Source organism: Anguilla rostrata, chromosome 15 (assembly GCF_018555375.3).
Source record: "Anguilla rostrata isolate EN2019 chromosome 15, ASM1855537v3, whole genome shotgun sequence".
Classification (NCBI taxonomy): Eukaryota; Metazoa; Chordata; class Actinopteri; order Anguilliformes; family Anguillidae; genus Anguilla; species Anguilla rostrata.
In genome coordinates this window covers 35,382,439-35,409,938 of record NC_057947.1, presented here as the reverse complement: position 1 = coordinate 35,409,938, position 27,500 = coordinate 35,382,439, and the positions used below count along the sequence as shown (strand labels likewise).

The following is a 27,500-nucleotide window of genomic DNA, read 5'->3' as shown; positions in this document are numbered from 1 at the left end:
CCGTTTGTGTCGCGCAAAGGCTTGCGTAAAAGCTATATATTCCTAGTAGCTCTCGCAGTCTACAGTGGGATTACATCGTGTATTTCATGTTTGTTCAGGACTGTTGATTATGGGTTAAGTGAATACTTTGGTGAGAGACCTTTTTCAGTTTGTTAATTTGGTAATATTTCGTTAACTTGTAAATACGTGAGAAAGTAAACGCTTTCAAGAATTACCATAAACTTAAATCGCAACGTAGCCTGCATAGCAACCAATCTCAAACTGTATTAATTTATTTGCTTGGTTAACAAGCGTGCCAATTTCATGAAGAATATGTAATGATCATAATAATAATAAATAATCCGTAATCAACCATTGGGAATTCCCGTGTTGTCTTGTCATTCACGTCAAAACATTTATAGGATCATATTTAGTAAAATCAGCTAATCATGAAAAAGACAGTAACAGTTTAATCTTGAAGAGATATGAACACCACAACGCCATGAACACCGGAAGCTTTGAAGTACAAGTGCGATAGGCTACGTCTTTCTGTGGTGTATTTTCAAATTTACCCCACCCCCTCCGCAAAATAAGACAGCGAAACTAAGTTTGCCTTTTCCCCAGGTTCCAGTTATTTATTTATTTATTTTTACAAAACGAAAAGGCTTGTATTTTTTTTGGTGCTTATAAAATATCTGGGAGGTAACTAGGGACACACCCCCAGTAATATAAGGATGAAATATAAATCAGAGCATGTATACCTAGCATTTTAGAGCATATTTCTGTGTATAAACAGGCCATCGTGACGCGCGACAAGCCGAAAAAATAGAACTGAAGCGAAAAACTACGCTTCAGTTCGCTTGTGTCGCGCGAGCTTCGCAGCCGGTACGCGACGCGTTCGCATCTGGTGGAGACGACGTCGCCCGCTGCCGTTGTAATAACAGTACTTCAACTACGCTTCAGTTACGCGCGTAATACGCGCGTAGTGCGCTCGCGGCCGATACGCGTGCGGTGGGTGCCCGGCTTAACGGTTCCGATTTCTGCGTCCTCCGGTTCAGTCTCGCGCGCGGTGCGGCTGTAGGCTTGCGTAATCCCTGAGTTCTTACTCAGTTTGCGCTTTGATCGTCTCTAAGGCAAGAGGTGCTGTGGAGTTGATCCGTCAGACTTGCCCTTCTGCTTTTGTGCTTCTCTTTCCAGCACGGGTTGAGTAACGCTTGGCCCACGGGTTCCTGGCTCTGTTCTGAAGCGCTGGCGGTCTGTACGCCGAGCTTCTCCAGAGGATCACGGGCTGATTTCACATCCACTGTCTTACCGCTGTGCGCGTCTATGAGGTGACCTTTTTCCTGTTTGCTTGAGGAAGTGAGGAGGAGGTGGGGAGGAGGTGGAGGGGAGGTGAGGAGCAGGTGGGTAGAGGGAAGTCCTGCTTCACAGCAGTTTTTGGGGGGGGGGGGGGGGGGGGGGCAGCTCTCCAACTTCCCCCAAGTCGCTGACTCAAGGAGGTTCATCTGAAGTTGGGGGTGCTGAAAATGTTTTAATTTGTACAGCTGGATTTTTACTGAAGTGGCTCAGGTTAAGTATTTTGCTCAAGGGAACATCAGTATTGTCTGAATCGACAGCCTTTGCGTTACAAGACCAGTGCCCTAACCACTATTCTGCACTGGTTCTTTAGCTTTTTCATGTCTATGCCTTCAGAGAGACTGGTGCAGCACACATTACAGTGGAACACTGCTGTGGAGTAAACTCTCACACGCTGTCAAATAATGAAGTCCCTGCCCTGAATTTTACAAATGCACAACCAGAAATACAGCAAAGAACATTATTTAATTGACACTGTTATCGCATGTGTTATTCTGCGGGTGCTGTTACAGTAGAGTGCCACTAGATGGTACTAATGCCACTGGGACACATTTTTGTTCAACAGTTTGACGTTTTCAGTTTTTCCACCAACAGAAAATTACATTATATTCTATCTCACTGCATAATGTACACAATAAACATATGAGCCATACAATCTTTGTGTACATTTTACACTATTTAATTTCATCTTCTTGTGTTAATCTTGGGCATTTTAGACTGATTTTCAAATTTTATGGAGTTGTGACTTTTTGTAACAATTTTTGTCGTTTGTTGTTTATCTCTTCAGTGAATACACACTGTACTGTACATCTTGATATGGGAAGCTGTAGTGCTTTAGTAAACCTTGACTGTGTTGTATGTGTCTTGCATTGAAACTTAATGTAAGCACCCACGTTTTACGCTTACATGTGGGTGCTTACATTGGGGGTGGGGGTCGGAGGGGAGGGAAAGACCTGTCAATAACAAGAAATATTATGGAACAGTCTCATAGGAAATAGATGTATTTAATTTCCATTGTGGCCACAAACCAAAAAGTTTTAAGTCATGCTTAAAGGCTTAAACCAGCGCCAGACATAAAGGGGCAGTTCACTTTCTGGGTTTAAAAAAAATATTATTTCGTTTTTTTTTTTTTTTTGCGTCACCACAACATTTACATACAAAAAACCCTTGTAGCTTTGGTGTGCGCTGCAACTCTTGCAAGTCAGGTTGATTTGCAGCATAAAGAAAGAAATGCAGGGTCTGTTTCCTTTGCAGTAACTCTGCAGGTGCAGTGGAATGTCTGAGATGCATGTGCACTGGGAAACGGAGGATAATCATGATACTGAAATGTTTATGACTTTTGAAAGTGGGAAAAAAATGCGGCCATTTTAAGAACTTTACTCTTGTATTTGATGGAATAGTTTGTTACATTTCTACAGTTTTGTATTAAATTTGACTGTGTGTGTGTTAAATATGTGTTAAATAGGCTGCTTTAATTTTGTGGCTTTAAACAACCCATGACTGAACTAGCAGTAATAGGAATAAAAATGGTAAAGCAGTAGCTTTTTTCTATCTGTCTGGATGGCACATCTCCTTTTGCAGACCCATCATCTTTTGTCCTTCTGTGCCATTTGACTCAAAAGCTGTTATTGAAGGCCCTGGGCAGGGTTTTAGTGATCTGGAGGCCCCAGGCAAAGACCAATGTGAGGCCCTTCTCCATTTTGCTTAACGCAATCATAGCTAGTGAACAAAAACTATTTGGAGGCAGCTCTTTTCAGTTAACAAAGCCACAGAACTAAAGGACAGACCCAAATGAGAATTCTAACTGAAGAACTTCAAATGACCTTCAGTCAGTTAGAAGAAGACAATATGGCAAGAAAAACATTATAAGTATATAATCTTTAATTCTTTCAAGACAAAAGTATAGTACATGCTTTTTGATAAAGCATTTGAACATCCACTATTCTCTACGGGTAAGCGTCCCGGTCCGAGCGGGTGTCTGGTTTGTGGTGGGCTACTGCCGTCTGTCTGTGGCCTCTGGCACGTTCCTCCCACACTGCAGCTGGTTCACCGCAACCAGCAGACACACAAGTTGTAGTAGGTGCGGTGGGTGCACAACAGGCTGAAGCCGGACACGCGCACGACGCGCGTAAGTGAAGCGTAGTTGAAGTACTGTTATTACAACGGCAGCGGGCGACGTCCTCTCCACCAGCTGCGAACGCGGCGCGAACCGGGTGCGAGACCTGTGCGACACAAGCGAACTGAATCGTAGTTTTTCGCTTCTGTTCAATTTTTCTGCTTGTCGCGCGTCATGATGACCTGTTTACACACAGAAATATGCTATAAAATGCTAGGTATACATGCTCTGATTTATATTTCATCCTTATATTAGGCTACTGGGGGGTGTCCCTAGTTCCCTCCCAGATATTTTATAAGCAGCTAAAAAATACAAGCCTTTTCGTTTTTGTATTGTCCTTGCAAAAAAAAAAAAAAAAACTGGAACCTGGGGGAAAGGCAAAGTTAGTGTCACTATCTTATTTTGCGGTGTTCTCAGGCTACTGTATGTACAATCTTAATCAGATACAGGGGCTTCTTTTCCTGCGACAAGAACTGTGAGAGGTCCCGCCTGCATGGGTCACCTTGGGTGACCTTTAACCGTGTAACCATGGTGAGAGACGATGTCATAATCTGTAGGCCAGTACTCTCCGGAATGACTGACCGGGGAATTTTCTCAACAGGCCGCTTGCTGTACGTGACTCGTTTGCCCTGAAGAGTTGTGATATGCTTTGGCATGCGTGGGACGCTACGCGTGCGGTGGGTGCCCGGCGTAAAGCCGGGCACCCACCGCACGCGTATTGACCGCGAGCGCACTACGCGCGTAACTGAAGCGTAGTTGAAGTACTGTTATTACAACGGCAGCTCGCGACGTCGTCTCCACCAGATGCGAACGCGTCGCGTACCGGCTGCGAAGCTCGCGCGACACAAGCGAACTGAAGCGTAGTTTTTCGCTTCAGTTCTATTTTTTCGGCTTGTCGCGCGTCACGATGGCCTGTTTATACACAGAAATATGCTCTAAAATGCTAGTTATACATGCTCTGATTTATATTTCATCCTTATATTACTGGGGGTGTGTCCCTAGTTACCTCCCAGATATTTTATAAGCACCAAAAAAAAAAAAAAAAATACAAGCCTTTTCGTTTTGTAAAAATAAATAAATAAATAACTGGAACCTGGGGAAAAGGCAAACATTACTGGGGGTGTGTCCCTAGTTACCTCCCAGATATTTTATAAGCACCAAAAAAAAAAAAAAATACAAGCCTTTTCGTTTTGTAAAATAAATAAATAATAACTGGAACCTGGGGAAAAGGCAAACATTACTGGGGGTGTGTCCCTAGTTACCTCCCAGATATTTTATAAGCACCAAAAAAAAAAAAAAAAAAATACAAGCCTTTTCGTTTTGTAAAAATAAATAAATAAATAACTGGAACCTGGGGAAAAGGCAAACTTAGTTTCGCTGTCTTATTTTGCGGAGGGGGTGGGGTAAATTTGAAAATACACCACAGAAAGACGTAGCCTATCGCACTTGTACTTCAAAGCTTCCGGTGTTCATGGCGTTGTGGTGTTCATATCCCTTCAAGATTAAACTGTTACTGTCTTTTTCATTATTAGCTGATTTTACTAAATCTGATCCTATAAATGTTTTGACGCGAATGACAAGACAACACGGGAATTCCCAATGGTTGATTACGGATTATTTATTATTATTATGATCATTACATATTCTTCATGAAATTGGCACGCTTGTTAACCAAGCAAATAAATTAATACAGTTTGAGATTGATTGTTATGCAGGCTACGTTGCGATTTAAGTTTATGGTAATTCTTGAAAGCGTTTACTTTCTCACGAATTTACAAGTTAACGAAATATTACCAAATTAACAAACTGAAAAAGGTCTCTCGCCAAAGTATTCACTTAACCCATAATCAACAGTCCTGAACAAACATGAAATACACGATGTAATCCCACTGTAGACTGCGAGAGCTACTAGGAATATATAGCTTTTACGCAAGCCTTTGCGCGACACAAACGGAACCAGTGGAGACACCCTACGCGTCGCGCCGTGCTGCTTCGCCCTGCTGTTTACGCGACGCATACGCGACGCGTGCGGTGGGTGCCCGGCTTTATTGTTGCTCCTCCGTCGTGGAGTCTCTGGCTGTTTTATTAAAGAATTTCGTCAGTTTAGGCAAACTTTCCTTAAACTGGGCATCTTCCTTCCTCTTTCTCTTCTCAAATCCACTTTGAAAACGCTTAATGGTAACGTATGATGGCAACACGAATTTCTACGTCATTGATTAGGCGCAAATGCAGGAAGGTCAAGGTGGAATAGTCCATTAAATGTGAAATGTGGGTGATAATAAATATTGGCAAATATAGATATTTAATTGGATAGGCCCACATTTGCATGTAGTTATATTTATTTTTCATCTATTACAGATTATCATTCGTTTGGAGTGACAAGAAAGGAAAAATGTTTTATAAATAAATAAATAAAAATTAAAAAAGGAAACACAAATTCACGAGGCCCCTTTGGCGGACGAGGCCCCAAGCAATTGCCTACCTATGTCCTATGGTAAAACCGCCTATGATTGAAGGAAAAAGAGTTGTTACTGCTAAAGACAAATACAGTTTGTCTTTTGTGATGCTGTTGATATGGTTGGTATGCCCCAAGAGTCTATAAGTCCCCAAGCCATTGAAACTAGTGAGACTGAATGAAGGACTGAAGACTTTCGACTGAAACTCAGTGGTGAGCATAGCAGTCGGCGTGCCCTCGGTCAACGCGATCGCAGTGCGATGTTCTCAGGCTACTGTATGTACAATCTGAATCAGATACAGAGGCTTCTTTTCCTGCGACAAGAACTGTGAGAGGTCCCGACTGCATGGGTCACCTTGGGTGACCTTTAACCGTGTAACCATGGTGAGAGATGATGTCATAATCTGTAGGCCAGTACTCTCCAGAATGACTGACCGGGGAATTTTCTCAACAGGCTGCTTGCTGTATGTGACTCGTTTGCCCTGAAGAGTTGTGATTTGCTTTGGCATGCGTGGGACATAGTGACGCTGTGCTCTGAAAATGGGTAAGAAGTATCGTTTTCCAAGCAAAACCATAAAAAGTGTGGAGATGTTATCTTTCTCAAGTATGTAAAACCACTTGAGGCATGATTTCCTTATGCATAAATGTCAGATTTGTGTTTCTCAAAATGTAAAAGTTCAAGTGAAGGAGACCGTTTTAACTAATATGGGTGTGTGTTTGTGGAATTTAGGTGTACAGAAGTTGATTTTATGCTCGTGTCTGTTTGTGATGTGAGTTAATTTTCCACAATTTGACAATGCCTCTGTCTCTCTCCATGGCTACTGAATGAAAGCAGAGGACACATCATTAGACACTGAAGTGGTTTGGAGGAGAATCATTTCAGAATGCAACGTGATTCACCTCAAAACTTCACCTCAACGTGAAACAAACTCAAAAATTCGATATAATCTGAGGTAGGGCTGACCTGTTTCTATCTTTACTGGGTTTTGCAGGAAACGTGTGGCCATCAACTGGAATCCAGCATATAGTAATGATCATGACTTGCATTTCACGCAAGCAAAATCTGACCTTCAACCAGAGTGGGGATTTTTACCTACCACTATGATGTACTATGTACTATGATCCTATACGAAAAGAAAATATTGTGTCACTGAGTTTGTTGCTGGAAGAAGTGGGCTGTAATCTTCTGCCATGGATGATATGCCAAGAATGATGTCACAGAGGCAGAACAGTCTTTGTGACATCACAGAGACCGAAGTCTCATCTCCAATAAGGAGCCTGCGCTTTCTAATGAGTGCTGAAGGCCATGGCCAAGCTCTGTCAATGTGATGCATTCTTCTGCCTGAGTTTGGCCACAGTTGTGATCATCACCTTGTGTAGGCCGAGTTTTAGACATGCCACGCTATGTTCTCTCGCCTGACATGCCTAGAACTCCCCTGAACTGTAACCACAAGGGCAAACGTGTGGTGGCAGTTACTGTTAACTCCGAAGTCTGAGAGCACGGTGCTTGGGGACGCACGCCTGAAGGCCTGTACTTGGAAACACGTCTCGCTGCACGCGTCTCGCTCGCTGAGATTAGGTTGGTGCTTCGAACGAGCGGAACAAGCGAAACGAACCGCAAGGTGTTCCGGCCTACAGGTGATGTTTGTGCGGAAGCAGGGCAGGAAACTGAGGTAGACGAGACGACGGTGACTGATTTTTATCATGTATGTAAACTAGCATCCCCCCCCACCCCCCAGGCACCTCCCCCCTCCCCCGAGCCTGCATCATTTCTTTCAAGTCCTCTTCCCTCCTACACTGTCTGCTCTCCAAAAACCTCATAACAGCGTAACCGCGTACGACGGGGAATTTAGAGAACTTTCCTTACTTTACTCACGTTACAAACCTTTAGGTCTTTCACGCCAAAACAACAGAACAAAGTGATGGTGCCCTTCTCACAACAAAAAAAATTCCAAGTTAATAATACCGGTGCTCAAGAGCACCTTACAGTTAACGTTTGACTCGGTGTAAACAGGAAGCAGGTGGCGACGCCACGTTTTAGAGGAGAACTTGGGACGCCTGCGCTCCCAAATCGGCAGTGGGGTTCGCGTGTGAACTCATCTGTGGATGCAGATAATTGAAGTCCAATTTAGGGTGGGTGTTCAGCATTTTAATTCATTAGTTTAACTATGTAGAATTATAAGGTATAAAAACAGTGTTAGTAAATCACATGTTCCGTGTCATACTGAGTGGAGCTTTGGATAGTACTCATTTTTGGGTTTTTAGAGAATTAAAAGAATCTGATTGATTGTTTTTTTACAACACTTTCAAGCTCAATAAAAACCTGCACTTCATTACCTCCAGCTAGGAGATTATGTAGTGATGTCTGTCCATCCAAATGTCCATAATAGACCAATCTGGATAAGTGATGGCCAGATTGCCATGAAATGTGCAGTGCCAGATCATTTTCCCAAGAGGAAGAAACCTATTACATTTGGTGACTCTGACCTTTCCTGTAGTTCCACCATCAGGCCAAACATGTCTTGAAAAGTAATGACTCGATTGCCAGGACGTTTGCAGTGCACGTTCATGTGAAGGGAGATTGACAAGGTTTCCCTTCTGAGGAACTGACATTTGGTTTTTTGCACATTAATCTCATTGAAATGACTGAAAACATTACTCCACTACCAGCCAGACCCCGGTGACTTGGCAGGGGAAAAGAGGGTTGATTTTCATAAAAGAAATGACTAATTTCGTGATTGACAAATGAATATTTTCAAGTAAAAGCAATATCAGTCTTCCTGAGTTGGCAGTGCCCCAGGGAAAGGGGAAAAACAAAATTTACGCTGTGTGTTAGCAGATTGCTATTCGTATGACAAATAGTTATACACATTTCTCTAGTAGTGTTACATAGTGATCTTGTAGTACTACATTGGTTGCAGGCAAGTCACTGAATGAACTTGCTTGACTGGGAAAATTGAAGGAATTTACCTTGATTGGTAAAGCATGTTTCTCATGTGTCTATTTAGTGAAGGATTGAAGGCAATTTTTTAAAACAGTCTCTGTCTATATTCTTGCTGATGTCAAGACAACAGAACAACCTCTGATTGACCCCTTTAGTTTGTACAGGTCCAGTGATGTGTCGGTCTGTGAGTATTCAGTGACTCCCCTCCATGTCTCGGACCACTTCTTTCTTTCTCCCTCTCCTATTTACTCCCCCTCAATTCATCCAATAGCTCACCCACAGTAACTTTCAGGAGAAATCTCCCTACTCTGTCACAATCCTCCCTCGTCTCCACTGCTCTGTCTACACTGCCCCCTCCTGCGTCTTTCTCTAACCTGCCAGTTGATCTTGCCACCTCCACCCTCAACTCCTGCCTCTCTCAGTTCCTCGACTCACTTTGTCCTCTTATCTCCAAACCAGCACGCTCCTCACCCCCCTGCCCATGGCTGACCGAGTCACTACGCTCCAGCAGAACATCACTGCGGGCTGCAGAAAGGAATTGGAGAAAATCCCGATCCTCTGATGACCTGACCGCATACCATACCCTGCTGGCGACTTTCACATCTGCCCTCATGTCTGCGAAAGCCTCTTTTTTCCAATCCAAGATCAGTGCATGTGTCTCTAATCCACGTAAACTATTCTCCACCTTCTCTTCCCTCCTTATTCCTCCTCCACCCCCACCTCCCTCTTCCCTCTCCGCAGATGACTTTCTGGCCGCCTTTGAAGGAAAGGTGGCTACAATCCGGAACTCCTTCGCCCATCCAGTGAGCCCCCCAACCCCCCGGGACAAACCCACAGCCACACTGACCTCCTTTGAAATGATGGAGGACTCCGATGTATTACAACTCATCACCTCTCATTGCGCAACCACCTGTCCACTTGACCCCATCCCATCTAAAGTTCTCCAGTCCATCTCCAGCGAGCTCCTTCCCTATCTGTCTTCCATTGTTAATTCCTCTCTCTCCTCTGGTCATGTTCCCTCTGTTTTTAAGATGGCTTGTGTTACCCCACTACTCAAAAAACCAACCTTAGACCCCTCCGATGTAACAAATTATCGACCCCTTATCCCTTCTACCCTTTCTGTCCAAAACCCTTGAACGAGCAGTTCTTAAACAATTAACCTCTTTTCTCCATCAGAACAACCTGCTAGACCCTCACCAGTCTGGCTTCCGATCCAGGCACTCAACAGAGACTGCACTCCTAGCTGTGACGGAGGCACTTGCCACTGCAAGAGCCTCACGCCTTTCCTCTGTCCTGATCCTTCTTGACCTGTCTGCAGCTTTTGACACGGTCAACCATAAAATACTCCTCTCCACCTTGGCTGGGATGGGAATTACCGGGACTGCCCTGTCTTGGTTCGCTTCCTATCTTGCAGATAGGACCTACCAGGTCACCTGGAAGGGGTCTGCCTCTGCTTCTCATCCACTTGTTACGGGAGTGCCGCAGGGATCTGTACTGGGTCCTCTGCTGTTCTCCTTATACACCAGATCTCTTGGTTCAGTCATTAATTCACATGGCTTTTCCTATCATTGTTATGCAGATAACACACAACTCTTCTTTTCTTTCCCCCCCTCGGCCACACAGGTCAATGATAAGATCTCTTCCTGCCTGGCTGACATCTCCACCTGGATGGCCAGCCACCATCTGAAGCTCAACCTCAACAAAACTGAGCTGCTCTTCTTCCTGTGCAAGACCTCCTTGCTTCGTGAACTCTCAATCACGGTTGATGGCACCACAGTGACTGCCTCTCACTCTGCCAAGAGCTTGGGGGTGGTCCTAGATGACCAACTGGACCTCAAGGAGCACATCAAGGCAACATCACGGTCCTGCAGATTCCTCCTGTACAACATCAGGAGGATTCGACCATACCTGACGATGCACTCCACCCAGCTGCTCGTCCAGGCTACGGTGACCTTTCGCCTTGATTACTGCAACTCTCTCCTTGCAAACCTGCCAGCTTGTGCCATGCAGCCACTACAGATGATTCAGAATGCCGCTGCCCGACTCATCTACAACCTCCCCAAATTCTCCCACGTCACTCCTCTGCTGCGATCACTTCACTGGCTACCGGTCGCTGCCAGGATCCGGTTCAAAGCCCTGACCCTTGCCTACACTGCCGCCAACAGGACAGCCCCCATCTACTTGCAGGACATGACTCAATTCTATGTGCCTGCTCGACCACTCCGCTCTGCGGCAGCAGAGCGCCTTGTAACCCCTCCCACCCGCCCAAAGGGATCACAGAGCTTCTCCACCCTAGCTCCCCAGTGGTGGAACGAACTCCCCGTCCCTCTCCGAACCTCCCCCTCACTATCCATCTTCCGCCGTGGCCTGAAGACTCATCTCTTCAGACTATACCTAGAATAACCGCACCACGCTGTATTAAAAAAAGAAAAATAAAAAAAAAACCCTTTCCTGTCACTTGTTACATGTTGCCCCATCCCTGCACTTCTTGGTAATTTGTATTTGTCCTAATACTGTAGCTTATTCTTCTGCCTAGTTGGCTTTGCAGATGTTAGACCAGAATAGTGTTCATTGTTCTCGGCTCGAAATAGCTGTACAAAATAAGTAATTGTACCTTACTGAACCCGTGTTCAGCAGTTGTCTACGATCATGTAAATGCACTTTTTTGTACGTCGCTTTGGATAAAAGCGTCTGCCAAATGAATGTAATGTAATGTAATGTATTCAGAAATTCGATGAACGGGGCGATTAGTGTTATCAAGCTTGGGCACTTGTACCCCGTGTGCGTGGGTGTCTAGTCTTATCAGCGCCAGTGTGGTTCGTGGCTGGTGGCTTCAGTGCTCACGGGAAGTGCTGGCTTCAGATGGCATGGCCGTCCTCGCCTCTCTGTGCAGAGACATCCTGTTCAGCTGTCTAGGTGAGGTGGCATCACCCCTAGCAACGATGTTATTTTCCGTCTTCGCCAGGGAGTGTTGTCACGGTAACCCGCTACATGGCCTTTGCCTTACCGCGCATCGGTGACCCTAACTAGCCGAGCTACACCCGCCGCATCAATGAGGCAGAGGCCCACAGACGTTATTGTGTCCAGGACAAAATTCTTAAAAATCAATACAAAAACATTTTAATCCGAGGATTAATGACACATTAGGTTTTTGCTCAATTAATTCCATTGGAAGCGCATCGGAAAAACTGTGGTTTTAATGCAGTGGTGTTCAGGTTCTACTGTGTGTGGTGTCTTCACCTTGGCACTGTTTCAAACCCACTCTGACTCTGGCATAAATAACACTCTGCATTATTCAATAAAGCTGGTTCCATGACCTTGTGCTTCGAGCAGCCAGGTGGCTGCTAATTGAAACCAGATTTAATATTTCATCAAATGTGCCTTTATTACATTCTTAACATATACACATGCTTTGAAAAACACCGTTATAATGAATTTACCGTATGTGCCATGAGACATGAAAGTATGTTGATGTTTATACAGTCAGATCTTTAACTAGATGGCACATATGAATGGAACCATCATCTGTGATTCCACATAAAACTATACTTGTTATACATACAGTTCCAATATCAGGAATATCATATAGGAAAGGGTAATGTAAAATGCTTCAATCTGCTCTGTAACTTGTACTTGTTGTAAATGTGAAATAGAATAAAAAGTATTTGCATGTTAAAGAAATAAATGTGATGTTCAGGTACTGATGTTCAGAGTTCGATCTTCGCGATCCTCTGGAAGCATGACCTCACAGGCCCGCATCCATGGAGACTGACATCAGCCAATCAGAATCATCTGAAGGTGGTGGTGGCTGTGATGTCAGTCACAGGCCCTGGTTTAGGCCCCCAGTTTCGTCTGACTGCGGGCTCCAGCCCTGGCCCCTCAGGTGTTGCTGCTGCTGTGCTCGGCCGAGGACAGCCCGGACGCGAGCTGGCAGCCCCTGAGCAGGCGCACCACCCTCTTCTTGTAGGTCTTGATGGCGAAGAAGTAGATGACGGGGTCCAGGCAGCAGTTGAGGTTCATCAGGGAGACGGTGACCTGCAGGGCCATCTTGAAGGCCTTCACCTCGCGGCAGGACGGCGGGCGGAGCAGCTGCCGCGCGGCGAACTGCGCCACGGTGATGTGGTAGGGGCTGAAGCACCCCACGAACGCCGCCAGGATCACCAGGATGATGCCGTTGGCCCGGTGACCGCGCCCCGAGTGGCCCATCACGGGGTTCTGCCTGGCCGCCCGCGACAGCTTGCACCGGATGCTCGTGTAGCAGCCCAGGATTAGCGCCAGCGGGACGCCGTAGCTGACCGCGCAGGCCAGGAGCACGAGGCGCAGCAGCGCCGGCGAGCCCTCCAGGCTGAAGTACTCCATGCAGGCCCGCTTGCCCCCGACCTTCTCCAGCATGCTGCGGAACAGCAGGGGCGCGTTGGCCAGCAGCACCAGCGTCCACGCCAGGGCGCAGACCCCGCGCACCACCCGCGGCTCCCGTGCGCACCGCAGCCGGTGCGGGTGCACCATGGCCAGGTAGCGGTCCAGGCTGACGCAGGTCATGAAGGCGATGCTGGCGTAGGTGTTGGCGTAGAACACCATGGCCGTGAGCCGGCAGGCCACGTCGCCGAAGGGCCAGTCGAACCCGCGGACGTAGTAGGCGATCCTGCCGGGCAGCGCCAGCGCGAACAGGGCATCGGACAGCGCCAGGTTCACCAGGTACAGCGACGTGGAGTTGAACTTCTGCTGCTTGTGCCAGGCCACGTAGAGCACCAGGCTGTTCCCGGAGACGCTGAAGAGGAAGACCAGGATGTAGAAGAGGGGGAACAGGACCCGGGCCGTCTCCGTGTGCTCGTACACACTGCAGTTCTGGTTGACGGCGCTGGCATTCGGGTCCATTGCAACGCTCACAGTCAATTCACTGAGGGAAAGATCAGAGATTCCGACTCATGTCACTTAGGCAAACATTGCGTTTTCTTCTTGCTTATGATTTAACCTTACAAACTGCTATTCACCATACTGTATAATGCTTAAATAAAGTACTAGAACATGGCACATTGAAGTAGTTTTTAAAAATGTAGTACTTGTGTTATCCTGTGGCAATTTCCCCTTTTGACCAGTGCAGACTTCTTTCTCGCATATACTATATAGCCTGTTAATTTACAGTGGGCTGTACTATATGATGCTGTTGTTGGTTATAGTGCATATATCATTAATATGGGAGTACCTGTTCGTAGATGTCTCCGACACCATCACGCTATCTCAGGCAATCCCCAAAAGGTGTTCAAGCTCTTGTCACTCCCATGTAAGTGCTTTGAAACTAAGGGTTAAAATAGCAATTATGGTACTGCTAGAATATTCTGTGCTCCAGGACATTAATGTTCAAAGTGACTGATCTTGCCTGAACAGTGTTACTACAGTGTGCATTAAGACTAAGAACATCAGTCATTATCTTCATGCACCCCAGTACAGATAATTCTTTAATGTGAAGCTTTTACATCGAATGACATATGAAAGGCAAATCACATCACAATTATTTTCCTGTTTGGTAGCAACGTATCTCCCTTTCAAGGTATTAATATTATTATGACTTGCTTTGACAAGTATTCTTACCTTTTTTAAATTAAAGAACTGTTAAAGGATCAAACACGTTCTTTCTAAGAGCCAAAATGTCCTTTTTGCATCACAGTATTTATTGTTGGAAGAAAATGGTAAACAAAACGTTAATGATTAATCCCACCAGAAAGTGCAAATACATTCTCACTCAAACCCAACGGTGCTGATGAGCACATTTTCACTGTTCAGCTGAACAGCGGCTACACTGATCCTGTCCCGCAATTAAACTGTAGATGAAAAAATGTCCTCAGAAGCACTGTCAGATTTATTTTTCCACTCCTAGCACTTTCACTCAGACACATAAATTCATAAACGGTTTGGCGTGTTTTCAGCACTTACTCGGTGTTGAATTATCTCCTTTTCACCATCCAGCAAGCATGCCTGTGCTCTTCAGCGACCGTCGCCTCAGGCGCTCAGAGAGGATGTGGTATTGAACACTGAAGGTGGGACTCAAATTTCACACCTGATCTGTCTCAAAGTGCACGGGTGACCACATAAATGTTACCCTTAAATAAACCTCCCTATATTCAAATCTATTCTCAGTAACAGATAGCCTAACTTATTCTCTGAACAACATACCTCTAAGTATGAAACACTTTCTCCCGATTTGAACAAGTCCTCATTGACTTCTAGATAATACTGAAAATAATTTTCATTCCCTAAATATAAATGTAAGGTAAACTACTGCTAGTTTAAAAAATAGCTGCCCTTTTTGTGTTATAAGTAGTTTTTGACAATACTCTTGTACCAACTGTTGTTTTCCTTCCTTGTTGTTTTCTTAATTTCACTTTTTGGTTTGCTGTTGCTTGATTGATGATTTTATGACAATATATATTTTTAATATGACTTGGAGTGTTTACTGTTTTGCATAAGGGTACTGATATCTCTGTTCAGCTGACAAACAGAGAATCACAGAAAACTTTATATTTAACAGCTGAATAAAATCTGTGTCTATCAGAGTGGGGGGGGAGGCGGAGGGGGGATCCTGGAATATTTCCATGGACACGGGGGGCCTTGGGGGCAAAAAGGTTGAGAACCACTGCTTTAGAGAGACTATAAATGACAGTTTCTGAATAATCTGTTGTCAGTATTGTTTGCATTGTAAAATAGTGGCAGTAAAGCTGATCACAGGTGTTCGGAAGTCGCCATTTTGAAATGTTCCTCTCTCCACTGTGTGCCCTGTTATTTACCCACCCATGTAAAAAAAATACCCGTGAAGCATACTACAGCATGCTTCAGCTTACCTGCTGTATGAAGTTCATATAATCATACTTCAGGTACGCTGAAGTATGCTGTTTTTTTCCAAATGGGCATGAATTTTTAGATGACCTTCCTTTCACACTTGTCTTCAAGATTTGGATTCAGCACGTGACCCCACAAGTAATCCAATCACTGAAGGAATCATCATCATTACCATGTTTTATTTCACAGAAACAGCATCTTTCGTTCATATCAAAGCTGAATTTTTAAAAATGTATTTTGCAGCTGTGTTGCATAGTGGTTATAGGGAAATGGACTTGCAATTTAGAGGTTGTAACATTGATTTTCAGCTGTTGTACCCTTGAACAAAATACTAAACCTGCATTATATCAGTGAATATCCAGCTGTATGGATTGTTTTTTAAAATGTTATGTGTGTAAGTCAGGCAGGATGAAAGAGTTAAATGCTAAATGCTTAAAACATAAATGTGAACTGTCAACTAAGATGCTTGTCATTAGCATACCACAGTAGACTGATGACGAGGCTGCGTTTCTTTATTAATAATAACAGCAGGGGACTGGCCAAAGGTCAGTCTTTTTGTGGCTCAGATATTGTTGTACTTCTTGATTCTAAAATTTACTCATGGTAGTTTACACTGAAAATGCAATGACTCATTATACATGGGGGTTTTTTTGGAAAAGCAGTGTGCCTTTACTATTTATATTGGCAGTTAAATTCTGTTTGATTCAGACCTCATGGAAATGTCAGCACCGGGGGGCAGGGCTGGCTCAAGCCTTTATGTGGCTCTAAGCAGAATTTGATTTGGGGCCCCCCCACTGCCTCCGCGCCGTCAATACTATTGACTATTGTCAATGCTTGATCATTCACACACCTACTGTAAATCTAACACACCCATTATCAATTTTATTAGTTGTAGCTGTGTTGCTTACATCATACAGTATGAGTACATAGTTGATGGAATAGAATGAGTTTATTTTACCAACATAAATCGTTATACTCTGCAGCAAGCAATTTGTACACTTAAAACAACAACTCTTAATCTATACCTAGCTAATTAAGGCATAATGATATTGGAATATAAAAGCAAAGACCCCAAAATGGTACTGTAAATAATGTTAGGCTGTTATCAGTACCAAGTTTATGGAACAGAAGCTTATTTTCATTACAGAAATACCCAGCAACAAGTTATTTTTACACAGAAGAAAAAAACTTTAATCTATAACTAGCTAATTAAGCCAGATTGATAGTGGAATATTTTACCAATAATCACAAAATGCTAGTGTTAAAAAATGTTCTGCTGTTATCAGCATCAAGCTCAGTATACAAACACGAAAACGTTAGCTTGCTTTTATTTCAAATCAACTATGAATAGCTAGCTATCTACCAGTTAAAATCGAAATTTATCTAGTTTTAATCAAACACATTAGCTAGATTCCCCCCGTTAAAATCGGAATTTCTCTAGCTAGCTAGTTAGCTAGCTTGCTATTATACATACAACTAGGTGGATTAAGATTTCAAGGCTTTTCAAGGATGTTTAATCAAACGTTAACTTTCCTAAAACAAGACAAGATATGCTACCTAGGCTATGCTGTTAACTAACTAGCTAACTAACGTTAGCTTCTGTTTTCTTCTTTCTTTTCTCTGCTCCAGAAGGATAGCCTATGTCCTTTTTAGCGACATTACTTTTTTGCTGCTTTTTACATAGACGCAGAGGAGAGGATTGTAACCTAACGTTAGTCTGACTTCGTGTGCCTGCATCAAAATGCTGTTAAATTACCTTTGAATAAATTAAAATATATGTTGTTGCGGGGCTTTTCGTAACATCACTTCTCTAGTGCACGGATGGGCTCTATGGTCTGATCAAAACCAGAACATCATTGTCTATGAAAGAGGTTCAAGTAGAAAATGTAAAATCGGCCCACAGGCTAAACTTTCATCTCTTAAACAATAATTATTGTTCTGGATAGTTCTGTACTACACCATCACCCTCCCTGATTCATATAGCTTTGAAACTCTTTATGAGATCCTCTTCTTCACTGGAAAAACATCCTATTGGCCCAGAAAATATATAAAGAATTAAAGAATTAAAGAATTCACAGCCTACTAAACCCATTTTTAGTGATGAGGTTTATTCCAGGATTCGGATATAATCTCAAATACACAAATCCCGGACCCTAACCCCCCCCCCCCCCCCCCCCCCAACCTACTTCAACTCACGTCTTTGTCCTCTATTTGATTCCCTCCACTAGCTTCAGATTGCTGTTGGTTCAGGACTCTTGGAGGCAGCCCTGTCCTACTAAAAGTACTTGTTATCAGCGTAGTGACACACTTCATTGTCAAGAATCACATCCTGACAGTGCAAACTCCGCAGAGCAGCAAGTGCTAACTGGCTCTAGCGCTGTAGCTTTAGCACCCAGCGATGTAGAGTTTCAGAAACTTTATCACCCCGGCATGCAGAGTTTCAGAAGCTTTGGCGCTGTAGCTTTACCACCCAGGGTGACAGAGTTTCAGAAGTAAAGTACCCCAGCACCACTGACTGCATATCAAGGTGGCTGAGCGGCGGGGAGTGAAATAGGTGATGACAGGATTTCAAATTCAGTGTGTGCAGCCTCAAAATATGATTTGACATTCCAAATTAGGTAAACGAAAAAATAAAATAAAATACTGGTTACAAATTGTGACATTTTATACACTAAAGGACATAGACACTTTATAAACTAAAAACGATTTAGCAAATTCTGTATCTTCTATACAGACTTCACACCATTATTATTATTATTATTATTATATAATAGTTGTACAGTTTCTACTCAGAATCGTTTTCGGGAAATACAAAAATAGCTCATTTATTTATGGGTGAATAAGGCGAATATGTAAATGTTTCGTGAGAATCTAGCACTGGTTTTGTCAGAGACTTGTCCTGCAAATCGCCTCTCCTCCAGTGTCCCACAATCCTCTACTCAAAGTGACCATGAAGTAGCTGATGACGTGTCTCGTTCGGGGCTGCAAAGTGGGTTAATGTTACGGACGGGTCCCTAAGTAACCTGAGAAAACAGCTAGCCTAGCTATCTGGCTAAATGTATTCGGAGTGACATATATATTTATTTAGATTTCTTTTTAAATATCGTGTCACAACATTACTCTGACGAAAGAAGAGAGAAATGCGGGCCTTATACAATATGCTCACTCTTTGGAGGGTCTTAACGTTACTTCTTTTTGGAGGCTTACAGACAGCCTTAAGTTTCTATCTTCCGGGTTTGGCTCCTGTCAGCTTCTGTGAGAAAAATGAAGCTGGAAAAGAACAAGAAGTGCCGGATTGCAGGGTAATTATTCCCCCCAAAATAATCACAGTGGGCTGCTGCGTGCGAGTTGGTTGTACTGCTCGTTTTCCCTGGTTGTTTGGCTAGCTAGCTAACACTGCTAGCTAAAAACACCCAGGCCTGAAAACTGGTCGCAGTAGCCTATCGGTGATGTTCAAATGAGCAGAAGCAAGCTTCCATTAGCTATGTCAGCTGATGTGATATTACAGACGGTTAGATAGCTGACAAGCTTGTCATTTTTTTATTGACCGCTTCTCGTACAGTGTTATATAGATAGCTTTCTAGACGATAATGATCGCCGAATTTCCATATCCGATTGCTGATAAGCTAAAACTAAATAGTCTGCCGGTGAGCAACTACGTTCACGTTGGGCTAGGCTAGCTAGCCCACAAAATGAGTAATATCATTTTGTGTTATTAAGTTTTGTAAGAATGGTGGGTAGCTTGGTGGGTGACTTTCCGTAATGACAATGTAGATAATTTAGCTGTTAGTCTTGGATGGATATTGGCTAGCGTTCTTGCTAGATTTACATCATAAAGACAGCTGGCAAGTTCGTTTTTTATCACAGATTTCTGGATTTTCCGAAGTGCAAATGTCGGTAGATGGTTTGCTGAACTATAGGCTATTGGCTGGGTCTGTTCTGTTTGATTAGCTGGCTAGCAGTCCTTCAACTGGGGGACACCGTCTGCAGGCCTGCGCTGTCAAATGTGTTTTAGCTGACATGTACGCTACTCACACCCCCTAAAGACCCGTATGTGGACTGACATCCCCGGGTTGATATCCTGCTCAAGAACCCAATTTGATTTCATGCCCCATTTAGTTTGGGAATGAAGTGGGAAAAGGTTGCTTTTTTCTTGACTTACAGCTGGATGTTCCGTAGGACAAGACACCGTTTACACAATATATGATTTGATTATATGATGTGACTTCAGCTTACATTCAAATCTGCACTGCTTACCTTATTTACCTGTAAATCACAAATAATTTGTAATATTACAGATGAAAAATAATTAGCAATTAGTATTACAAAAGTATTTGTAGTAATAATTATTAAACCTATTATTGACGTCGAAGAATTAACGTCAGATTGAAGAGTGTTTATTAATAAGACAACGTTGTTTTCCCTGTATCTTGTAAATTACCTTACATAGGCCTAATTAAAAAAAAAAAATCTGTTTTAGATGGTAACTTTGGTATGCTTTTTTAAAAATTCAGAATTGTTTAGAACATTGCATTCAGTAGATTTTCTGTGTAAACTGGGGATCTGTCATTCAGTTTGAGCCATTGCTGAATGAATTCCTTTGGCTCCCATAATTGCATTTATAAGCATTTCTGCTCTAGTTTGTAGCAAAGATTGACATGACATTTTGAGTGGTTAACTCTTAGAAAGTAATGAAAATCACTTTTCTGGCCACAGTCTACGCTCTGGAGGCAAAGGAATGGATGTGATGCATATAGCGGCCTTTTGAGTTAGATGTAGGCTAGAAGTCATGAGGGGTGAACAGGGAAATGCTGCCTAGCTACTGAAATGGCTTCGCTGCGACCGTATGCATCGTTTTGATTCCTGCTCTCTTTTTCTCTCTCCATGAAGTCTGAAATCGAGCTGTTTGTGAACAGGTTGGATTCTGTGGAGTCGGTTCTGCCTTACGAATACACAGCGTGAGTAAACCTGCATACTGTAGCACACCATGTCAGCAACACTGCTCAGGTTCACTGGTTTCACTAAAATTTTAAAAATGTTTTTTTTTTTTTTCACAAAGTTGAAGTGGTCGCCAAAATGAATGGGTTAAATTGTGTTTGTATTGAAAAAAGCATTGCTTGTGTCTACCTAAACATTGATAATGTCAGGGCTGGAACTGAAGGACTGTATGTTTGGTGTACTGCATGGACACCTAGTGATCAGTACATGTGCCTATTGAGTGTTCACCCTTTACCAGTTGAAACCTCTGTACTCAAAATGAAATAAAACATCACTGGCAGCATGATTTGACATTTCTGTACTCAAAATATTTGCAGTTTTCCGGAGTTTTTGTTATTTATTTTTGTTAGCGTGCACGTTGCTCTTTTTCAGCTGTGTTTGATTTGACTTGCGTGATCATGCTGGGTGTTCACGATTTTTTATAAACGCTGCTTTACATGCTGTGGTGTGATGAGTGGCATGTGCACGCATGGGGGTTAGTGCTGGGGTTTAACACCACCCACCCCCCCCGCCCCGCACACCACCCACCCCCCCACCCCACCCCTCCACGCTCTGCTACGGTTTTCTATTTTCAGATTTCGTCGCCTCAGTAGATCTAGTAGCTCAGTAACGATCTAAACCTGCGAACAGCGACACTCCTCTGGCAGCACTTACGGAGATACGGTGAAGACGCCTGATTTAAGAGTCAGTGTGCTGGGCCTGCCATGTATCTGTTCCAGTGTACAGACAAACCTGTAATTATTATCGATTCAGGAAATATTGTTTGTATCTAAAGCAAGTTAGCAGTGGTTATATATCACTTTGCTGAAAAGGGACATATCCGGCAAATTCAGTATTTCCATTTTAAGACCTGTGTCTGTACATGGCATACACTTGTGGTATACGGTTCCCAATGGAGGAATAATGTTAATATAATGTGGTGAGCAATACAGGATTTTGGAAAGCATGCAATCTACATAAGTCTAATATTCTGTTATCAGTCTGTTCTGTGTCGGCTTCATGAATGTGGATCCACTCCTGCTACTGCTTGTATTTTTTCCATAGACTGCGTTGTTGCCATTCTCGTTGTGTTAGTGTTAATCAGTTTAACCTTCAGGGTCCAAGTTGAACTATGCGGTTGTTCCCTGCATTTGGACTTGGACTTGCACTTCTCTCTAGGGTTTTCGTCATACTTGTTCCTGGTTATGGTTATACACTTTGTTGTACGTCGCTCTGGATAAGAGCGTCTGCCAAATGCCTGTAATGTAATATGTAATGTAATGAAGAAGCTTGTGTTCTCATAGCTCTGAGCGAATGGAGGAGCTCACAGCAGTGACTTGTGGGTAAACCGCTGGTGCGTGAACGCGAGCCGCAGGGTGGCATCATGGGAAGGTTCCCCTCACGCGCATCCCGCATTCGGAGGGGGGATGAGAACGTGACAGAAGGTTTTTGGAAATGCAAAGTGACGACTCAGCGTGAAGCGTGCGTGGAAGTCACTCCTCAGGAATGTGACCTTTTTCTGTTTGTTAGAAAGGGCAGGGGGGGGGGGCGCGGGAGCTGTTTGGGAGGGGGGGGGGTGCTGAGGTGCGAGAGCAGCCATAGAGAGAAGGGGAGAGAGGGAAAAAAGTCATTCCCTGAAGGCATATCACTTCTCATTCTTCACCACTGGACAGAGCCACTCTTCCTGTGTTTGCACATCAAGAGTTAAACAGGAAGTGACATCAGCTGTTCAGTCCATGCCTGAAATTCTGCTGGTTGGTTTCTGAAAATGTGGCTTATTGAAATTAAAACCTTTCTCTCTCTCTCTCTCTTTTTTGTAGGTTTGATTTCTGCTCTATAGAGTCAGAGAAGCGCCCCTCTGAAAATTTGGGTCAGGTTCTGTTTGGTGAACGAATTGAACCGTCCCCATACAAGGTATGTATGAACACAGCACTGAGACTGGTTTTCCTTCGCTGTATGGTTTACTGTGTACACATTGGTGTGCAAGTCCTACAGGCTGTTCATGATGTGAAGTCTTGGGGATAAAAGGTGTCTTTTTCTTCAAGTGTTTTTCTGTCCACCTCCTTTGCTCTCTGTACAAAACGAAGTCAAACGGAACCAAGAATAACGACAGAAGAATAACGATAACAAATGCCTGATATTTATGTATGAGTATATCTCTTCAGTTGATGATGGTGCTGTGCCCTTCAACCCAAGGACACCGCGTGTCTGTGATTTTGTCCGTCATTGATTCGGAAAGCAGTGAATGTGTCCTGTTTCAGCCCTGGCTCAGTAGGACCGCTGTGTATCTAAAAGTCTTCATGGTCTCATGGAAACCCCAGAATCTGTAGGATTTGGGGCTGTGGGGTAACAGCCCCTCTCTAAAGCTCTGGCGCTCGGGGCACTGGTGTGTCCCACAGGCTGGAGGTAGACCTTCACCCAGCTAGCGCCATCTGTGCCCCTTCCATACGGGATCCTGGCAGCAGCTCATAAGCACTGGCATGTGGAAAAATGGAGGGAGAGGGAGAGGGAAAGAGAGAGAGAAAGAGAGAGAGAGAGAGATGATATCACTCTTGGCTACTGCAGCTACTCCCAGGCCTTCGAGATGCATTTCGACAGTCTCGAAATTTCGGCCCAAACCTTTGGCTCTGAAACAAAAGCGCTTTTTTGTACCTTATGTCTCTGTGAACTGAAACACGTGTGAAAGACTTCGATTCTATTGGTTTGTTCAGACTGATCTACTGTACAGAATTCTCCATGTCGTCTTCCCCAGTAGACTAAGCACTGTTGCCGTCTGCCATTCATGTTGTACTTGCTGAAGTGCTGCTTTTCTGTTCTAACATCATCATTTTTTAAAATATGACATCAGTTTTAAAAACTGGCCAAAACCAAGACTCCATGTGTGTCATCTGTCACCCAGCTCCAGTACAGTTTCCACGGAAGCACATGAAATCACTGGGTGTCTGTCTTCAGTGCACAGTGCATTATTAAAAACAATGATTTAAGTCATTATTATTGAAATAATGATGATGTGAAGCTGATTTACTGTCCCATATTAATATCCACAAGGTTTTTCTGGATGTGCCTGTTGCTGGACTTGTAAAAACTGAGATGCATTTTCTTCTGCAGTTTGAGTTCAAAAAGAAGGAGGAGTGCAAGCACGTGTGCACAAAGACGTACGACGCAGCGAACAACGACGACAAGGTCAAGCTGGGCTTCCTGAAGAAGGGAATGCTGCTCAACTACCAGCATCACTGGTGAGGAAAACGGAATAGATCTGTGAGTGAGGAGCTCATATCTGTGAGTGAGTGGAGCTCATATCTGTGAGTGAGGAGCTCATATCTGTGAGTGAGGAGCTCATATCTGTGAGTGAGTGGAGCTCATATCTGTGAGTGAGTGGAGCTCATATCTGAGAGTGAGTGGAGCTCATATCTGTGAGTGAATTTTCAGAAAATGCACAACGGCAGCATTCTGTCATTCACGCCTTTTACCACTAGAGGACGCCCAAGAATTGAAGTGAAAATCACAAGGATTAATGTAATGGTCTGGGGCATTTATAGAGTATGAATACAGTGCAAGTTTTGAAGGCCGTCCTGACAAGCCTTGTCCTTGCTTTGCTTTTGTCAGAATGTTCGAAGGGTTGTTTTGTAGAAGGGCCAGGTCAGGTGCATGCTGGGATAGCTGATTTGACTGGTTGAAAGGGAGCCAGTTTGTCAGTGAGCCAGGGCGTGATTGTCTCTGTGACCCGACTGTGCGTCTGTACTGTGGCAAGCAGACCTGCACCCTGCTGCAGGGGAATCGTGCTGTAGACAACGCTGAAATCAGGCAGGCTGTCGACACGGTTACGCTGTGCACATGGTCTGTTCCTCCTGGGCACTGGGAGGGGCGGGGCAGTAGGAGGGGCAGGGCAACAGGAGGGGTGTGAACCTGCTGAAACAGAGCAGGTCTGTCGGTCAGCAGAAACAGAGCAGGTCTGTGGAGCAGCAGAAACAGAGCAGGTCTGTGGAGCAGCAGAAACACAGCAGGTCTGTGGAGCAGCAGAAACAGAGCAGGTCTGTGGAGCAGCAGAAACAAAGCAGGTCTGTGAGCCTGCAGAAACAGAGCAGGTCTGTGGAGCAGCAGAAACACAGCAGGTCTGTGGAGCAGCAGAAACAGAGCAGGTCTGTGGAGCTCCGCAGAGAAACCTGTAGCAGTCTGTGTGAGCTCGTCAGAGCAGGTCTGTGGAGCTGCCCAACACAGCAGGTCTGTGCCACCCAGGCAGAAACAGAGCAGGTCTGTGGAGCAGCAGAAACAGAGCAGGTCTGTGAGCCTGCAGCAACAGAGCAGGTCTGTGGAGCAGCAGAAACACAGCAGGTCTGTGGAGCAGCAGAAACAGAGCAGGTCTGTGAGCCTGCCGAAACAGAGCAGGTCTGTGGACCTGCCTTCCCTGCAGTAGAAAGGCTCTGGTCTTCAGGCCGTTCCGCCCTGGCGACCTCCCCACTCGCGTGCAGACACCCGGCTCGCGTGCGGCGGCCTGTCAGATGTATCAGCGCGTTCAGCGGCTTACTGTAACAGCGAGAGCTCTTCAGGAACACTTAATTTAAGCGTGGGCACGGGGGGGTGGGGGGGGGGCCGTGGGCGTCTGTCAGGACGGGGTCTGGGCAGGCCTGTGAGTCGGAGCAGAGGGGGGGGGCTCGGCTCTGAAACGCGCCCCGCGGGGAGGGGGGGGGGCAGCGCTGGTCTCCTGGGGACTCCACAGCCAGCTGGCTCCCCACAGATGAGCCACACGCCGGCTGTGCGTGTGTGTGTGTGTGTGTGTGTGTGCGTGCGTGTGCGTGCGTGTATGTGTGTATGTATGTGCATGTGCATGTGGGGTGCATGCTTTTAAGCATGTGCGTAGTTGTGCTGTAGGTACATGCACACCTGTTTGTGCATAGTTTGGTGTGCTTGTGTGAGTGTGTGACACAGGAAGAGAGTGTGGGTGCTGGTGGTGGCCTTTGCGGGTTTGTGGGTGTCGAGCTGTGATAGCGTATCCAAGGCTGAACATGTTCAGTGTGAAGAAATGCACATCCTGTTGTCCCTGTTCTTCCCGTAAGGCCAGGTAAACGTGGAGGTTTTATTGACCAATAACATGGTCGGCATGGTCATCTGAGGGTCTCACACTGCTGATCATGTATGTAAACCATACCCCCCACCCTCCGTCACCCCCTCCTCCTCCTCCCCCGAGCCTGCATCATTTCTTTCATGTCCTCTTCCCTCCTACACTGTCTGCTCTCCAAAAACCTCATAACAGCGTAACCACATATGACGGGGAATTTAGAGAACTTTCCTTACTTGTGTTCCTGAATGAGAGCGCTAACCGTTTCTCTGTGTTCCTGAATGAGAGCGCTAACCGTTTCTCTGTGTTCCTGAATGAGACCGCTAACCGTTTCTCTGTGTTCCTGAATGAGACCGCTAACCGTTTCTCTGTGTTCCTGAATGGACGAACGTTCTTGTTCCTGAGAGACGCTAACCGTTTCTCTGTGTGTTCCTGAATGAGACGCTAACCGTTCTCTCTGTGTTCCTGTGAATGAGACGCTAACCGTTTCTCTGTGTTCCTCTGTGTGAATTGGACGAACTGCTGCGCTAACCGTTTCTCTGTGTTCCATGGACTTGATGAGACCGCTAACCCGTGTTCTGTGACTGTTCTCCTGAATGACAAACTGCAGTTTGTCATCCGCTAACTCTCTCCTTCTGTGTGTGCAGGATTGTGGATAACATGCCTGTGACCTGGTGCTACGATGTGGAGGACGGACAGAAGTTCTGCAATCCTGGCTTTCCTATTGGATGCTACGTGACGGAGGCGGGTCGGCCACAGGATGCCTGCGTTGTCAATGTCAGTTTTCCGCCAACCAGCTTTTTTTTTTAACTTTAGGAGTAATTTTGCTTTGTTACCTCATCAGAGCTCAGTGTGCGGGTGCATCACACACCTCCCGCATTTCCTGTGTCTGGTCTGCCGCATTCATCCCATCATCCCCTGTTATATACACATGTGATGCTTTCTTTCAGTCCGTAGTGCAGGTCTTGGTCTTATCCAGGTTCCTGCCTGATCCAGGGGTGCCTGTGGGTTTCTTTTTTTTTTTGTTTGTTTTTTACCTTGAGTAAAAAAGATCTTGTCCTGGCCATCGATTTGCCTCATGACACACCCTGGGTTCTGGGTCGTCCAGTCTCTGGGGTGCTGATAGGGGATCACTTGCTGCCCATTAAACAGGTTGTGAGACCGTCCCGTGCCCTGACAGGGGCACTGATCTTTCTCCCAGCTGTGTGACCTGTGGTGGGTGTGGCTGCACCAGTGTTACAAAATCACGATTACTTGAGTGAGTTCATTAGCAGACAGACAAGCAAGCAGGACCGGCATCACGTCGGTGTTATTGGGGTGTGCCTGCATAGCTGAGTCCTGTTCACCCTCTTTTGTCATTATTCATTAAAATCATTTAGTGGATGCTCTTATCCAGAGCGACTTACACAACTCTTACATAGCATTAACATTGCATCCATTTATACAGCTGGATATATACTGAAGCAATGCAGGTTAAGTACCTTGCTACCCAGGAATCAAACCTATGACCTTTCGGTTACAAGACCAGTTCCTTACCCACTGTGCTACACTTTTGATAGCGTTAAATGACTGGAATGATTGCTCTCCTTTCCTTCCAGGCTGAGTTCAATGACAAAGACACCTTCTACATCTTCAACCACGTGGACATCACCATCTACTACCACAATGTGGAGAACGAAGCCGCAGGTGCCAGGCTGGTCGCCGCCAAGATGGAGCCCAAAAGGTGGGGTTAGCCATCACCAGGTTCAACCAAACGAACGATCCTGTTCATACTAACCATCAC

General features: G+C 44.8%; 2 protein-coding genes across 4 annotated transcripts in view; one reads left to right on the top strand and one right to left on the bottom strand.

Moving 5' to 3' along the window:
- Positions 1-12,233: 12,233 nt before the first annotated feature.
- LOC135240987 (G-protein coupled receptor 183-like) lies at positions 12,234-14,898 on the bottom strand. 3 transcript variants are annotated; one of them, XM_064311072.1, is made up of 3 exons: positions 14,782-14,859; positions 14,054-14,146; positions 12,234-13,747 (listed from the first exon to the last, which is right to left on the bottom strand). In XM_064311072.1, the coding sequence occupies exons 2-3, from the start codon at positions 14,077-14,079 to the stop codon at positions 12,730-12,732; spliced, it is 1,044 nt and encodes a 347-aa protein (XP_064167142.1). In that variant the 5' UTR covers positions 14,080-14,146; positions 14,782-14,859; the 3' UTR covers positions 12,234-12,729. The 3 variants fall into 3 exon arrangements, with proteins under 3 accessions (XP_064167142.1, XP_064167144.1, XP_064167143.1); XM_064311074.1 differs by lacking the exon at positions 14,054-14,146 and having other exon boundaries at positions 14,782-14,898; XM_064311073.1 differs by lacking the exon at positions 14,782-14,859 and having other exon boundaries at positions 14,054-14,459.
- Positions 14,899-18,625: 3,727 nt separating this feature from the next.
- tm9sf2 (transmembrane 9 superfamily member 2) overlaps positions 18,626-27,500 on the top strand; it is a 23,738-nt gene continuing 14,863 nt past the window's right edge. Inside the window, exons 1-6 of the mRNA XM_064311249.1 lie at positions 18,626-18,986; positions 20,575-20,642; positions 22,482-22,575; positions 23,770-23,897; positions 26,365-26,494; positions 27,316-27,440. Of these exons, the coding sequence (XP_064167319.1) occupies positions 18,825-18,986; positions 20,575-20,642; positions 22,482-22,575; positions 23,770-23,897; positions 26,365-26,494; positions 27,316-27,440 (707 nt within the window). The 5' untranslated portion in view covers positions 18,626-18,824. The remainder of the gene's footprint in view (positions 18,987-20,574; positions 20,643-22,481; positions 22,576-23,769; positions 23,898-26,364; positions 26,495-27,315; positions 27,441-27,500) is intronic.

Excerpts from the sequence above, each read along its gene's own strand:
- LOC135240987 (XM_064311072.1), bottom strand. The coding sequence starts at position 14,079 with ATGGTGTCGGAGACATCTACGAACAG. Across the intron at positions 13,748-14,053 it reads TCGGAGACATCTACGAACAG|TGAATTGACTGTGAGCGTTG; the intron begins GTACTCCCATAT and ends TCTTTCCCTCAG.